This window comes from Mus caroli, unplaced genomic scaffold, assembly GCF_978045245.1.
Source record: "Mus caroli unplaced genomic scaffold, Mus_caroli_1 scaffold_8, whole genome shotgun sequence".
NCBI lineage: Eukaryota > Metazoa > Chordata > Mammalia > Rodentia > Muridae > Mus > Mus caroli.
Window position 1 is genome coordinate 31,732,762 of NW_028227263.1, and position 16,470 is coordinate 31,749,231.

The 16,470-nt window shown below is 38.5% G+C and overlaps 1 protein-coding gene across 1 annotated transcript in view; it reads left to right on the forward strand.

Annotated features, from left to right (window-relative positions):
- The window catches only part of Copb1 (coat protein complex I subunit beta 1), a 36,728-nt gene extending 20,627 nt beyond the window's left edge, over positions 1-16,101 (forward strand). Inside the window, exons 11-22 of the mRNA XM_021165931.3 lie at positions 329-474; positions 1,639-1,735; positions 3,505-3,665; positions 4,976-5,096; positions 7,522-7,749; positions 7,915-8,094; positions 9,667-9,811; positions 11,095-11,214; positions 13,155-13,300; positions 13,964-14,053; positions 15,043-15,198; positions 15,725-16,101. Of these exons, the coding sequence (XP_021021590.1) occupies positions 329-474; positions 1,639-1,735; positions 3,505-3,665; positions 4,976-5,096; positions 7,522-7,749; positions 7,915-8,094; positions 9,667-9,811; positions 11,095-11,214; positions 13,155-13,300; positions 13,964-14,053; positions 15,043-15,198; positions 15,725-15,784 (1,650 nt within the window). The 3' untranslated portion in view covers positions 15,785-16,101. The remainder of the gene's footprint in view (positions 1-328; positions 475-1,638; positions 1,736-3,504; positions 3,666-4,975; positions 5,097-7,521; positions 7,750-7,914; positions 8,095-9,666; positions 9,812-11,094; positions 11,215-13,154; positions 13,301-13,963; positions 14,054-15,042; positions 15,199-15,724) is intronic.
- The last annotated feature ends 369 nt before the right edge of the window (positions 16,102-16,470 follow it).

A 16,470-nucleotide genomic window follows, 5' to 3' on the forward strand; every position in this document is an offset into this window, starting at 1 on the left:
TTCTAGATGTTTTTGTTTTTCTTCTACTGAAATTGCAACCATCTGAAATAATAAAAGTCTTCCTGTACATTTTTGATCTTTAAGTGTATTCCTATGCTGACTTGAGTAAGAACTCAGATTTCTTTCTCTTAATCCTCTCAAAAATTTTGCTGCACAGAAGACTATTGAGACTTCTGTTTATGTACTAGTGTCTGTCTCAGCTTATGTTTTGTTCTGTATTTTGAAAATCACTAACTTCCATTCTTTGTTCATTAATTTATTTCTGACTTTATATAATTTTCTTTTTGGAAACTATATAACTGTTTGCCCCTTTCTCTCTTGTTGTTAGTTAATGGAATTTCTCAGTGACAGTAATGAAGCAGCAGCTGCTGATGTCCTGGAGTTTGTCCGTGAAGCCATTCAGCGCTTTGACAGCCTGAGAATGCTGATTGTTGAGAAGATGCTGGAAGTCTTCCATGCTATTAAGTCTGTCAAGTAAGTTTAAACTACACTCAATGTAACGTTGAGCGTTTTTGTCAGTTTCTATTTTAAAAGAGTCAACTAGTAGAAAATAAAATAGAGAAGAAATAAGATATACAATACACAAAATCATCTACCATCATTCAGTTTGTAGTGCATAGAATTGTTTTAGTTAGGTTTCTGTATTCTAATTACTTCTAAAACACTGTGAATCACAGAATGACCAAGAAACATTTTTTTAAGCATTGTACTTAAAATCATCATTTGAATACAAATTATTTATGGTAGCATTTATTGGAAAGGTTTGAAAAAACAACCTGAATATGACAATATGTTAGATTCCACTAGCCTTTGTTTATCAGAAAGGGCAGCAGGAAGTGACTATTGGGCATAGCTTGAACATATATGACCTCAAAGCCTGCCTCCATAGTGACATACTTTCTAACAGCAAGGCCATACTGACTCCAACAAGGTCACACTTACTCCATCAAGGCCCCTCATAATTGTGCCACTCCAGATGGCTAAGCATTCAAACACATGTGTCTGTGGGGACATCCTATTCAAATTTTCCCAGTAACATTTTAGGTTGGGCATTGCTTTGTTCTTGTGGCAGGACACTAGTGTACAGCCTAGCCTGCGTGCCTTTATTATAGGTGTGTACCTACTACAGCTGGCTGTCTTTGCTTACTTGAACGTTTTCTGTGCTGGCTTTCAAACCCAGCACTTTGTGTGGTCCTAGGTAAACACTGTACCAGTGAAATGTACCCAGCCCCAACAGATGTTCTTCTGTATATGTCATCCTACTCAACATTGTGCATCTTGCAGTGATTGCAGATAAAAAGTGAAATGAATTTAAAAATTATATTCAAGTAATATATTTCTCATAGTAGAAAGTAATAGAGCCAAATTTATTTTAACTGTCCCCTAAATGAATGCCTGTGGGAAACATTTTGCTATTTTAACTTTTACTGCTCAACTCACTAGTTTTAGAATGTGCCTAAGGACAGTGAATGCAAATAGCTATTTTCTTAGCTTCCCATTTGTTGCAGTCTTTCTGAAATGTTCCTCTTCCAGAAACCAAAATCCTGCTTTCTTGCTTTACCCTAAATTCACAGAGAAGTGTTTGTGCATCAGGCTTGTTCCCAGGTTTGTATTTTAGAGCTTACATTCTTGTCCTAGGATTTACCGAGGAGCATTGTGGATCCTGGGAGAGTACTGCAGTACAAAGGAAGACATTCAGAGTGTGATGACTGAGGTCCGCAGGTCCCTTGGGGAGGTACGTTTGTATGATGCTCTGTGCTTTAGAAAACTCTCCTGTGCTGGCAGTGCAGCTCAGTGGTAGAACCCATGCGTGGCGTGCATGCAGCCCTAGTCAGTCCTAATACAAAGAAAAACAGCAATTGATACGTAATCATTCACTTTGGTGTTTTTGTTATGTAGTGTTTGAGCTAAAGAACACTGAAAATTATATTTTAATTACCCAGATAAATAAACCTCAGGGGTTATAGAAAATTAAAAGTGTTCCCCCTCCCCCTGCTTCCATGAGAACTATTAAAACCTGTTCAAATAATTATTTGTTTATCTTTGGGTAAGATTTTGTTTGAGCAGAATGTCTGTGCAGCTAGTAAAATTTTTTTGTTTTGTTTTTGTTTTTCAAGACCAGGTTTCTCTGTGTAGCCTTGGCTATTCTGGAACTCAATTTATAGACTGGCCTCACACTCAGAAATCTGCCTCCCTCCACCTCCCAAGTGCTGGGTGGGATTAAAGAGAGGTGTGCACCACTACTGTTGGCCTTTTTTTTTTTTCTTTTTTAAGATAAGATCTCATAGGTAGCCCTGATTGGCCTGAAAATCACTATATAGACTTGACTGGCTTTGAACTCAAGAATCTACTGATGTACTTGCCTCTAGCTCTTTTGTTTGTTTGTTTGTTTAATTTTCTTTATTTACATTTCAAATGTTATCCCCTCCCCCAAAGCCCTCTATCCTATCCCCTTGCTTCTATGAGGGCGTTCCCCCACCAACCCACCCACTCCTACCTCCCAGCCCTCATATTTCCCTACACTGGGGCATCACCTGCCTCTACCTCTTATGTGTTGACGTTAAGGGTGTGTACCACCATGCCTGCCAATAGCTGCAAACGATGCTATTGCTGATTTGCCTTGAAAGCCTATCTGAGAGCAAGGCTAACTTGAGACTGTTAATGTACTAATATTGGAATATTCATTCATCAAAACAACTTCATGGTAGAATGCAGAGAACAATGGACTAGTTTGTCAGGAGACCTGGGTTCTTTACTAATTAGGCATTAACTCTGAGACCTTCACTCTTAAGTTCCTTAACTACCTAAACTTTTTTTCATCTCTAAAATAAAGGACAAGCCGGGCGTGGTGGCGCACGCCTTTGATCCCAGCACTCGGGAGGCAGAGGCAGGCGGATTTCTGAGTTCGAGGCCAGCCTGGTCTACAGAGTGAGTTCCAGGACAGCCAGGGCTATACAGAGAAACCCTGTCTCGAAAAACCAAAAAATAAATAAATAAATAAATAAATAAAATAAAGGACATAAAATAGGTTTAATTAAAGACTCTTAGAGCTCTTCATCCATGAGAAATTTAAGGCAACATGTTGACAAACAAGCTGTAGCAGCCCTGTGATCAACTAATAGTGTGGTTGGGGAAGTTATTTATACATTTCATTTTACAGGGATGAGTGTTGTTTTAGTTCATATTTTCAGAGGAAGAGATAAAGAGGAGGAATGAGGCCCAGAAAGCATCTACTTTGCTAAACACTGTCCTGCCCATTTTTCTGTTAAGGAATTGTTCAAAAAGAATTATAATTCCCCTTAATAGATTCAGAAATGAGGCTCAAAATTATTGTATGATTTAACATCATACGTGTAGTAAGTGGTGGTGTGGGAATTGACTATAAACCTTCTGTTCTTCCCACAGAGTCTGCAGTCAAAATGCCTTCTGTAGAAAGTTGATTGACTATTCCAATGTAACTTTACTGTTGATCTTATTAAATCATTGTTTCCATTTGGCTTTTAGATACCAATTGTAGAATCAGAAATAAAGAAAGAAGCTGGCGAGTTAAAACCAGAAGAAGAAATAAGTGTTGGGCCCGTTCAGAAACTGGTTACGGAGATGGGCACCTATGCTACTCAGAGTGCACTCAGCAGTTCCAGGCCTACCAAGAAAGAAGAGGACAGGTGACAGCCCCTGCGCCCTGCTGGCTGAACTGCTCTACTGTTCTCTGTGGCTTCTTTCTCCTAAGAGTTTCTGATGCTTAAGTGAAAGTATTTGCCGTTTAAGGTCTTGAAATAAGGTTGTGTGTAAAGTTTCCCTCTGAATGGGCTCTGTAATTTATGTCTTTTGTTCCTACTGTTCCCATTGAAGTAAATATTCTTTTTTTTTAAAGATTTATTATTTATTTTATATGTAAGTACACTGTAGCTGTCTTCAGACACACCAGGAGAGGGAGTCAGATGTCATTAAGGATGGTTGTAAGCCATCATGTGGTTGCTGGGATTTGAACTCAGAACCTTAGGAAGATCAGTCAGTGCTCTTAACCACTGAACCATCTATCCAGCCCCTGAAGTAAATATTCTTATAAAGCCTACTTTACTCATATAGGAAATGCTGTGTTTATATTTAAGTCTGATTGCTTGTTAGTATCAGAAACATATTTTGATGTTTTCCCTTTGTCTTTTCTTTTTTCTTTCTTTCTTTCCTTTATTTAAACATTTCTCTCTTGGACTAGAACTCGGGGCTACTCACATGCTGGGTTAGTGCTCTGCCACTGGAACTATAGTCTCAGTACAAATTGTCCAGTTCTAATTGATAAAGTAACATTTCAATTTTTTACCTCTTTATTTTGCTTTCTGTGTTTATAAGAAGATGAGAAAAATGATTGTACAGTGTCACTGAGCACTTCTTATGTACTAGAGGCCACACTAAATAGTTGGCCTCACAGTCTTTTTTTTTTTTTTTTTTTTTTTTTTTTTGGTTTTTCGAGACAGGGTTTCTCTGTGTAGCCCTGGCTGTCCTGGAACTCACTTTGTAGACCAGACTGGCCTCGAACTCAGAAATTCACCTGCCTCTGCCTCCCAAGTGCTGGGATTAAAGGCGTGCGCCACCACGCCTGGCTGGCCTCACAGTCTTGACAGCAGCCCTTTGAGAGAGCGTGTACTGTCTCCATTTTCAAGAAGAGGAGTTTCAGACTTAGAGACCCCTGTAAGGAACTCTGTGAAAGAGTACATAAGCTGGCACTTGGAAGTAGCTTATTAGCTCCAGTACATTTACCCTTAATTAAACATCCTTTTCCTTCTGTTCCTTGGACTGCTAAGTTATTTAAGAAAAATATTAGTTATATATTTTTTCATTTTGAGAACTAATGAGGAATTTAACTTGAGGTCCTTATCACCAAACAGGAAATAAGTAACGAGCCTGAACCATTTATACAAAAGCTGCATGCTGCGTCAGGATTCGTGGAGTTTTACGTTTGTTGATTCCTTTGCAGACCACCCTTGAGAGGGTTCCTCCTGGATGGAGATTTCTTTGTTGCTGCCTCCCTCGCCACAACTCTAACCAAGATTGCATTACGCTATGTAGCGTTGGTTCAGGAGAAGAAAAAGCAAAACGTATGTTTACTTATTCTCTATTTGCCCAGTCATTGATTACTAAATGTCTACTCTGTTGAACAGTGAGAAACTTCAAAGTTAATGCTAGAGGTCATGTCATAAAAGAGCTGAGTAGGGAAACAGACACAGTAGTATAACATGACTAAAACATTGACAGGGAAATACAGAAATGATATGATTAGTCTGAAGAATGAGGAGGGGTTATGAAGTCACTTCTGTAGGCTGCGGTTAGTCATCAGCCACTGAAAGCAATGGCCTTTTCTCAGTAGCATTTTTGTTGTCTATTTTATCTTAAAATGTCTCTGAAATAGTTCCTGTCTATAGTTGGAACCTAGTTACAACTTCTGGCAGTTCAGATTATACTCTTATTTACAATAGTGTGCTTCCATTCTTTCAAGCCTCATCAGCCCAGCCATACCTGTAAATCCTAGCACTTACAGGGCTTTGTCAGGAAAATCTGTGTGTGCAGCCTGCCTGAATTACAAAATGAGACTGTCTCAGGAGAAAAGAAAAATATAAGTATCCCTTTTTCAATATTCTTTCTGGTGTCTGGATCAAGACAAAAATTGACCAGATATCGAGAGTTAGAAACAAGACAAAGTTGAAGCGCTTTCCAGAATACTTTTCCCTGAATTTAAAACTGTGGTACAAAGAATACATAGTCTGAAATTTACTATCTTAACAATTTTTAATTGTTCAGTTAAGTGGTACTAAAAATATTCACATGTTAAGCAAAATGGCTGCCATTCCTCCCAGTGCTTTTATTATCATCCTAAAAGGAAATTTGTATACAGTAATAGTAGCTCCTCTGCCTGCCTTCCTGTCCCCAGTCCCTCCTAACATTCAATTATACTTTATTTTTTAAAATAGAGTGTTTATGTGTATGCTTGTATGTGGTGTTTGAAAGGATGCACCTGTGTGTCCCCTGGCATAAATGTGGAGGTCAAAGGACAACCTGAAGTATGAGATAGGACCTTTCTTGTTGTTTACAATTGCATTGCATGCTCTATGTTAGCAGCCCACAGCCTTCAAAGAGATTCTTCTATCTCTATCTGGCATCTCCCTGAAGGAGTGCTAGGATTAGACATATACCATTGTGTCCAGCTTTTCACATGGGGTCTGAAGATCAACACTGAGGTTGCCTACAAAACCATCTCAGCTGTCTTATTCTAGGTGCTGTGTTTAAATGGAATCATGCAGGCCCTATTCTTCAGAGTGTTTCATGTGCCATAATAGCTTCATACATACGATACCAGAATTCCTTTTTTAAGGCTGAGTAAAAGTACATCTTGTGTGTGTGCATGTGAGTGTGTGTGTGTGTGTGTAGCATTTTCTTTACATTTTGTCGTAAATAACAGTTAATTATCTGAGCTGAGCATGGTGGCAGCTGCCTTTAATCCCAGCTACCTGAGAGGAGATAGAGTCAGGAGAATCAGGAATTCAAGATCATTTTCAGCTAGAGAGGGAGTTTGAGATCAGCCTGAGCTACAATAGGCCCTGTCTCCAACCAAAAAGTTGGTTATTTTTAATTTTTCTATGCATTTATAACCTGATATTTTCTTTTTGTCTAAGTAATTTAATTATACTTATATATCAGTTGGTAAGCAATTCTTTAAGTAAGAACCAATGTGCCTGTAACCCAAGCACTTAGGAGGCAGGATTGCAAGACTGAAGGAAGCTAGATTGATGAGTCACACAGCAAGACCTTGTCTGGGAAAAAAATTGTGTGTGTGTGTGTGTGTGTGTGTGTGTGTGTGTGTGTGTGTGTGTGTAAGAAAAAAAAAGAGCACCCAGTACTTCTTGTTTTTATATGGCCAGCCAAAGTATATGAGTTAATAAGAAAGCCAATAGGAAGGTCTGGGGAGCTAGTTTAGTCAGTAAAGTATACAGTCTTGAGACTGAAATCTTATAATTTTGAGAACCTGAATCCTGTCCCCAGCACCCATACAGAAAGTCAAGTACAGTGACAAGCGTGAAGTCTGAGTAGAGGCAAAGACAGAAGAATCACTGGGGCTTGTTGGCCATCTAGACTAGCCCAATCTCATTGAGCCTCAAGTCCCAGAGTAAGGTCCTGTCTCAAAAAGCAAGGTTGACTCCTGCCTCCACTTGCATGCTCCCACAGGAAAGTGAACACACAGAAAGCAGATATGGCTAAGAGGTCACCAGTTGCTGAAGAACATTGTTCTTTCAGCTTTTCTGGTGGGTTTAAAGAGAAAACCATTAAAAGCCCTTGCTACTTTTCAACCAAGGGTCAGCCTTAGAATGACTGACAAAACAAAACAGGTAGAAGGGTATGGGAATATCTAGGGAAATAAAATCTGAACAGTTTGTTTAATTCAGGTGCATTCTGGAATTGTCTGTTAGTTATATTTGAGTGACATAGGAGAATCATAGATAGCAATAACCAATTTCTCTACTTTTGCAGTCTTTTGTTGCTGAGGCTATGTTGCTTATGGCGACTATCCTTCATTTGGGAAAATCCTCTCTTCCTAAGAAGCCAATTACTGATGATGATGTAGATCGAATTTCCCTGTGCCTCAAGGTCTTATCTGAATGCTCACCTTTAATGAATGACATTTTTAATAAGGAGTGCAGACAGTCTCTTTCCCAAATGTTGTCTGCCAAACTGGAAGAAGAGAAACTATCCCAGAAGGTAAGGTATATACGAAAAGTCCGTAGAGTGCTTCATAAGTTGGGGTTTTTCCCTTTTAATCTTGTTGGTTTTTCCGTCTCTGTTTAAGTCTGTCCCTGTGAAAGATTTATGAAAAGCTATTGTTCTTTCCATACAAAAGACATGTGCATTGCTTTTTCAACACAGAAAGAATCTGAGAAGAGAAATGTAACCGTACAACCTGATGACCCCATTTCCTTCATGCAACTAACTGCTAAGAATGAGATGAACTGCAAGGAAGATCAGTTCCAGCTGAGTCTGTTGGCAGCAATGGGTAATACGCAGAGGAAAGAGGCAGCAGATCCCCTAGCATCCAAACTTAACAAGGTAACAGTGTCAGATAGATGACTTGTTTGTTGTTTGTTCATTGTAGGTGGGGTGTCACTGTGTAGCCCCTGCTGACCTGGAACTAACTGCTTAGACCAAGCTTGCCTCAAACTCATAGAGATCTGCTGACCTCTCTCCCAAGAGCTGAGATTAAAGGCTTGTGCCACCATGACCAGTTGAAAATTTATTTAAATTGGCTACTTACTAATAAGTGACTGGTCCTGCTATGCATATGTGATTTTTTTTTTGTTATTTTAATTAAATAACTAGTTACATAGAATTGAGTACATGGGAGCTTATGTGTGCATGTATGTATGTCTATGCTATTGATGATAGCAGGCAAACACTGTACCACAGAACTATACCTCCAGTCCTAGCATCTGTTTTTACCAAGTCCTTGTGATTTTTTTTTTTTTTTTTTTTTTTTGGTTTTTCGAGACAGGGTTTCTCTGTGTAGCTCTGGCTGTCCTGGAACTCACTCTGTAGACCAGGCTGGCCTCGAACTCAGAGATCCGCCTGCCTCTGCCTCCCGAGTGCTGGGATTAAAGGCGTGCGCCACCACGCCCGGCATGTGATATTTAGATCTGTGAAACTTCATTTGAATCACACATGGTGGTACACATCTATAATCTTGGCACTTATAGAAAGATTACAAAGCTGGGGCATTCTGGGCTACCTAGTTAAAAGGAAGACTATCGGCTAGTTATCCATCACCTGTGAGATGAGTGAACAGTCTCAAGTTGACCTGACCATTACACATAAAAGTCAGTAACAGAATCAGAACTACTACAGCTTTTTTTTTTTCCAAAACTGAGACTTGGCATTTGGGAAGCCGAGACAGCAAGACCACAAGTTTGAGGCCAGCTGAGGCTCTGTAACCTTGCTTCAAAAACCAACAAATTAAAACCTGTTAGCAATGACCTTACACTTAAAAGTTTTTAGATTTCTCTTTTAATTGTGGTAAAAATTACAGAACATAAAATTTACTGTTTTAATCTGGTCTTGTTTTGCCTCATTCCACTGCTGAGGGTTGAACCCAGGACTCTGCTAGGAATTGTACTCTGCCGCTGAGCTCCCTGTGTCAGCACGTCACTGGTGTTTCATAACTGCAGCCATCGCCAGAACTTCTCTATCTCCTGAAACTGAATTTTATACCCATTAAACAGTAACAGGCCATTCCCATTTCCTGCTGCTCCTGGCAACTACCAGACCATTTTCCCTTTCTGATTTTGACTACTTCTACTGCTCATACAAGTGCAATCACTGTGTTTTTGTTCTTTTTGACTGGAATTTTTCACTGCTTATAAAATAATGTTTTCATTATTCAGCATGTTTACAGTATGTAAACAATTTACTTTAAAAAATTATTCTTAACATTAATGTGTTTGGTGGGTTGGAAGTGTACTCTATGGGTGGGGCTCAGATTGTCCATCTTGGCAGCAAGTACATTAACTCACATGTGTTTGAGATCAGACACAGCTTAACAGGATTTGGTTCTCCTCCCTGGTGGATCCTGGTATTGAACTCATCAGGCTAAGTTGTTTCATTCTATGTCTGGTTTTGTTTTCACAGGTCACTCAGTTGACAGGCTTCTCTGATCCAGTGTATGCAGAAGCTTATGTTCATGTCAATCAGTATGATATTGTGTTGGATGTTCTTGTTGTAAACCAAACCAGTGATACTTTGCAGAACTGCACATTAGAGTTAGCTACTCTAGGTAAGAAAATTTATCCTAAAGAAAAGTTTTTATGTAATAAATCTTCAGGATGGATTACTAAGAAAAAGTCATAGCTTTCAGTATAAAGAGCCTTTTGAGAACTTTTTTTTGTTGTTGTTGTTTTTTGTTTTTGTTTTTTTGAGACAGGGTTTCTCTGTGTAGCCCTGGCTGTCCTGGAACTCACTGTGTAGACCAGGCTGGCTTCAAACTCAGAAATTCGCCTGCCTCTGCCTCCCAAGTGCTGGGATTAAAGGCGTGCGCCACCACATCCAGCTTTTGAGAACTTTTTAACTTTGCTTATAATCAAGGCTTAGTTTACAGTTTAAATTTTTGTCTCTCTAAACTACCAGTTTTCTGAACCTTTATCATACTGACTGACTTAGGCTTTTTGTGTGACTCCAGTGGGTTCAGTTCTGAGTTTGACACGGTAGTTGTTTGAATTTGGAGAGTGCTTACCTAGTATGCCTAGGACTTCGGGTTCAGTCTCCAGCACCACATTCACCCAGCCTGGTGGCCTCTTTGTACTTCTGTCACTTCAGAGAGACAGGGATTTCAGGAGCTCAAGGCTGTTCTCAGCCACACAACCAGTTCCAAACCATTCTAGTCTATACGATACCCTGTCTCAAATAATTAAAAACACATTTACTAAGTAGTTCACTTAGTTAAGATTTAAATTGCCTTGGTAGAGAATTAAGTATTTTCTGTTCCCTGCCACATGAGGTCAAAGCAATGCATCATTATTAACATTTTCAACATGTTTTGTTTTTCTTGATAAAGACATAGATTAGATTCTGTAACCATGTGTACATCTAGTTTTGAAAATATATGTGTAGAACAGTATAGTACCTCCAGGTATGGTTTATGCAATAGTTAAGAGACATTAGGATTTTAGAGAACTTATGCTTTACCCCATTTTCAGCGAGTCATATCTTAGAGTGTACAGGTCTGTTGAAGGGTAGCTTACCCTCTGCAATGGTGTATACAGGGTAAGCCTTCTGAGAAGCTCACATTCATTCATTGAGATAAAAATGGATACTCCTTCCACTCGTGAGTATAGTTGTTCTGTGTAGAATATAGAATTATGCCTATTACCTTTTTAAAACAGTTGTGTGGATTAATATGATTACCAAGAATATTAGATGATTTCATTATAATGTTTGAAACATAACTTCTCATTTTTCTTATTTTTCTAGAAACTATTAGCTTGTATACATTTTAATACAGTTTCATGATTAATAAATGTGCTTTTAGCTATATCCAAATTCTTGTTTATTTTCTCTTAGGGGATCTGAAACTTGTGGAAAAACCATCTCCTTTGACTCTTGCTCCTCATGACTTTGCAAATATTAAAGCTAATGTCAAGGTAGCATCAACAGAAAATGGAATAATTTTTGGCAATATAGGTATGGTTCTGTTTTATGGCATGTGATAGTTGAGTGTTTTGTTTTTTTAAAGAATTTGGTAGTATGTACTTATGGACGTGCTTGAGGGCAGAACATGAATCCGCTTATTTATAGGGTACTTTATATGGTAACCAAGCATTGTATTATGTTCTAGGTAATACCAGATTGAGCTGGATGGAGGAGTCATAGTCCTCAGGAAACTACTAGGCAGGATGAAAGGACAGATGTAACGACAGTGTGATTAGAATGAGTTTGATACACGGCATACTTCAGGGTCAGATAGAAAGCAATGTAGTGTGGGAAGCTGTGTAAAGGAAGATTTGTTACTAAGGAATAACATGTACTAATCATAAAAATTCATATAGGTCCTTGTGGCCAAGCACACAGGAATATTTCAAACATTGAGATAGGCTTGTACAGAAGAATTCAGTCAGTATTTACTAGCAATTTCTGTTATAGGCATAAACTACCATAGTAAGAAACAACAGATAATGTCTTAAGATGGTTAAGGTCAAATAAGGGAAAACAGGATATGCAAAGTAAGTATTTCCATACATAAAGCTAAATGTAATGAAAGATACCTAGATGAGCAGTGAGTGAGTCCATGAAGGGATTTGATCAGTTCTCAAAGTGATTGAAAAGTTAGGAAGGGCTTCACAGCTCACATTGAGTTGGATTTTAAACAATCAGGAAGTAATCCACAGAGGATTGACTGCAGGCAGAGCAAATGCACATGGAACGATGTGCCGAGCAGTTAGAGTGAAAAGCAAGTTAGGAAGTCAGGAAGGCTGACCCTGCTTGCCCTGCAAAAGAGTTGAGTACTTAACCATGGAACAGGAAGACACTGGGGGATGACAATGAGATGTATGGTAATATTTCTGTGACAGCAGTACAAATGAGAACGCTGTAGAGGATATGGAAGATTGCCTGAGTAGGCTATTGAAGACACCAAGTGAAAGGGGAGAGCATTACCTAAACTGACAGCAGTGCTTAGAGTAGAAAGGAGGGGGAGGTAGAGGTCTTTAGGGCTGTGTCTTTAGATGCAGGACAGTAAACTGAGGAAGACAGTTTTGGTAACCCTCCGTTTTCCCTAAAAGTAAAAAGAGAACTTAGATCCCTATCAGAGTATAACTTTAAATTTAGGTTTTAGGGGGTGGGGGACAAGGGAATGGTGATGGATGGTGCTTGTTGTTAGTTGGTTGTTTTCTTGAGACATGGTTTCTCTGTATCCTGGCTATCCTGAAACTCATTTTGTAGACCAGGCTGGCCTCGAATTTAGAGACGGGTTTGCCTCTGCCTCCCAAGTGTTGGGATTAAAGGTGTACACCACCACCTAACTTTGTTTTTTTTTTTTTTCCTGAGACAGGGTCTCACTGGGTAACCCAGACTAGACTCAAAGTAATGCTTCTACTTTAGCTCCAACTTCTGAGATTATAGGCATGTACCATCCATCACAGCCATCCCAGATTATATCTTTCTAGGGAAGAAACCGTCTTAGAGACAGATAATCTTATATTACAAAATTGCATCAACATATAACCAAATATTAGGAGGAAAAGTTTAGATTTATAACTAGATCTCAACTATGAGAATACTGAACTATTTGTGTATCTAGCGTAGTACCTAGCCCATTATAGCGGCTATATAAATATTCACCAACTTAAGCGTAACAACAACAGACAAAGTGTACCTGAGCCTAAGTCCTGAGTCTTAAGACCTATTGCTTCTCAGTTCTGTAACCTGGGGTAACTTATTTGAGTTACCTGCTTTCCTAATCTGTGAGATGGAAAATAGTAAGGTAGAATTGATGGCACTACTCAATTGGTAATATTTATAAAGCACTTAGAATCTAGTATATATAAATATTTGTAATACCATAAATATTTGTTATTTTGAACTAACTTCCACCCTTTGGGGATCTTTCTGTATGTTTATTACAGTTTATGATGTTTCTGGAGCAGCAAGTGACAGAAACTGTGTGGTCCTCAGTGACATCCACATTGACATCATGGACTATATCCAGCCTGCAACTTGCACTGATGCGGAGTTCCGTCAGATGTGGGCCGAATTTGAATGGGAAAATAAAGTTAGTCGTTGAGAGGTTTCCTATGCATATCTTCCTGATGACTAGTGATGAGGGCTTTTTTTTTTTAAGTAATTCCCCCTAAAAAGCATAAGTGAGAAGCAAACAGCTTTTCATTATCTATTTCTGTGTATTACTTTAACTAGAAAGCATGCAAGCCCTTTAATAATTCCATTGGTGAATTAAGTAGAATGGCAGTTATTTCTGGGATCTTGTGAGAGTATCTTGCTCTCTAGCCTAGTCAAGTCTCCAGTGCCTGACCCTCCACCCATGTCATCTTGGCACAGACACTACGAGTGTTCATCACCATGCCTACCTAGTCATAACTCTGTAACTACTTTGGTTGAGACAGTATAGACAAGATTCCTCCTCTTCTGTGACCAGGTGATAATCTACCATTGGCTCTTGTACCTTGGAGGCTGTGCAAAGTCTGTGGCCCCGTGGGAAACTTTGTCCGTTGAGTTTTACTTGAACTCTGTATTTCCTTGATGGTCTAGTGAAATGTCTGTGTCTAAAACCACTGCTGATACCAGTTGGTTTCGTAGCAGTTGTTTACTTTTTTTATTGCCCACTCTCCACTCTTGCCCTCCATAGTTGGAAGGAAGGTGTAGGATGAAAAGACAATGCAGTTTCACTGTAAGGCTCACTGAGTCTTCTCCTCTGCAGGTGACAGTTAACACCAACATGACTGACCTGAATGACTACTTACAGCACATCCTCAAGTCGACCAACATGAAGTGCCTGACTCCAGAGAAGGTAGGAGGAGACTAGAAAAGGCTAAAGTCCATAAAAAGACTAGGACAGTAGTTGGTTGTCTTTTCTGGTTTCCTCTGCCATTTTTCTTTTATAATAATTCAGCATGGGAAAACTGAGTTGCTCTGGAATATCAGAGTAATAATTACCCACAAGATATTTGACCTGCTCACCTCTTTTCTGAATGGTATCTTCCCACTTGTTCATGGTTATATGACTTAACTGGAATAGTCAAATTACTTGGGTTTCTTGGTTTTAGTTTTTTGTCTTCTCCATCTTTCAGATAAGAGACTTTATTCTATAACCATTTATTTATTTGTGATACTAGATTAGCAAATGCCCTCCTTCGTGGACTAATTGTACATCAGAATAAATCTCTAATACAGTGGCTTTCTGCTATCTATATGTAAAAAGACTAGAACAAAGACAAAATGAAATTGAATCTCTAAGTATCTTTCTTTAGAAAATTTCTGTTAGTGCCATAATGTGCATCTTCCTAATAAGAGAATGTCAACTGTCATCTGAGTGTGTAGCTCAGTGATAGAATGTTTGCTTAGCATCTAGCACACACACATACACACACACACACATACACACGGAGGGGGCTTGGAGGGGCGGATGTGTTTACTGCCAAACAAGTAGATTTTGTATATTAGTTTCTTCAACAATTTCTAAGTCCAACAAAAGAAGTCTTTCTTTATGGAAGTTAAAAGCCTGGTACAGGAGAAAAATAAGTAAGTAAGAACAAGAATATATAAATATAGATTTGAAGAGATACTCTCTTCACAGTTATGTTTATTAAGTATAATATGCACAGGGAACTCTTAAATTTTTACACATACATTTATTTTGAGCTTTGGAAAACTCATTAGCTCCTATACCCAGTACCACATAAGTAAAGCTTTAAATAATAGTTTGCATGTATATTTGAGTTTGCCAAGGTATAATTCTTTAGCAAAGTATTTAATTTATCACACATTTCTTTTTCCCAGGCCCTTTCTGGCTACTGTGGCTTCATGGCAGCCAATCTTTATGCACGTTCTATATTTGGAGAGGATGCGCTTGCAAATGTCAGCATTGAGAAGCCAGTTCACCAGGGACCAGATGCTGCCGTTACTGGCCATATAAGAATTCGTGCAAAAAGTCAGGTAATAACATCCTTTTTTGAGAGCATCTCTGCACCAAATCAAGGGAGGAAGAATTCATGTCTGTCTTATTTCTGTGGTATAATTTCTTCTGTCATAATTATGTTTTGTGCATGAGATACATACATACATACATATGCATGGTATTTTCTGAACTTTAATTCATTTAAAATGGCTTATTCTACAATACTGCCTAAAACATTGATTCCTCTGTGATATTTGTGAAACAGATTTTGTAGAGTTTTTTGGAAATATGGCATAAATGAAGCACTAACCAACATAACTAAAATCAACCCAGTATAAGTTTTTAGAGTCAGTTTTGTATATCCTTTGCTTTGTTGTTGAATGTGATGTCATCCGATGGAGGCTGGTATAACCTATTTGGGCATTGTTTCCGTAATTACTTCTTTGTTGAGGGTGGGGATATAACTCGGTCTTGGGAATGCTCTTCTAGCATGGTAGACCATGAGTTAATCCTCACATCACAAAAACTAGATCAAAATATGAACATCTTCATTCTTCTTTACAGGGAATGGCCTTGAGCCTTGGAGATAAAATCAACCTGTCTCAAAAGAAGACTAGTCTATAAGGATGAACAAAAGGTCTTTGAAAGTTTATGGTTAAAATTTAGGTGTGGGCTGATTGGACTCCAACATCTTTTGTACTCTTTTCATGCTTTATGTTATGTAGAATTTGAGTTCATGCTGAATGCATTCCAGCCAGTAATTTATAGCCTTTCCCCTAAATCAAGAATGAGTTTAAAATTATAGTTTGTCTTTTATCTTAACAGTTCTGAATGCTGTCCTCAAAGTATATAATGTTTCTCATATGTACCAAGACCATTTTCACAATAAACAGATTTGTTCATAAATTTTTGTTATTTTATAAATAAATTCCTTAATTTTAGATTTGTATCTGTGGATTTTTTTTACCTTGCCTACATTTATGAAGAAAGCTTACAAATTGAGTGATATAAAATGGAGCAGGTACTGATTCAGTGCATCATTGTTTCCTCATTCTCTGCAATGACATCAGTGTCTTAGAAACTCCTAGGGTCTTTCTCAAGCATTGCTTCAGGGAGAAAGTATCCAAATTACTTGAGAAAAGGTCCATCTTTGGCTTGAAGGAGCAATTACAAACCGACTGACATCAGCATGCTGTTCTTGATGATCCCAAATTATTATGGAAATTAGATCATCTAAAATCAGTTTAAAAAATCATGCACGCTTAGCATTGGGTGTACTTGTTAGTAATTACAGTGGTTCTAGCCAGTTA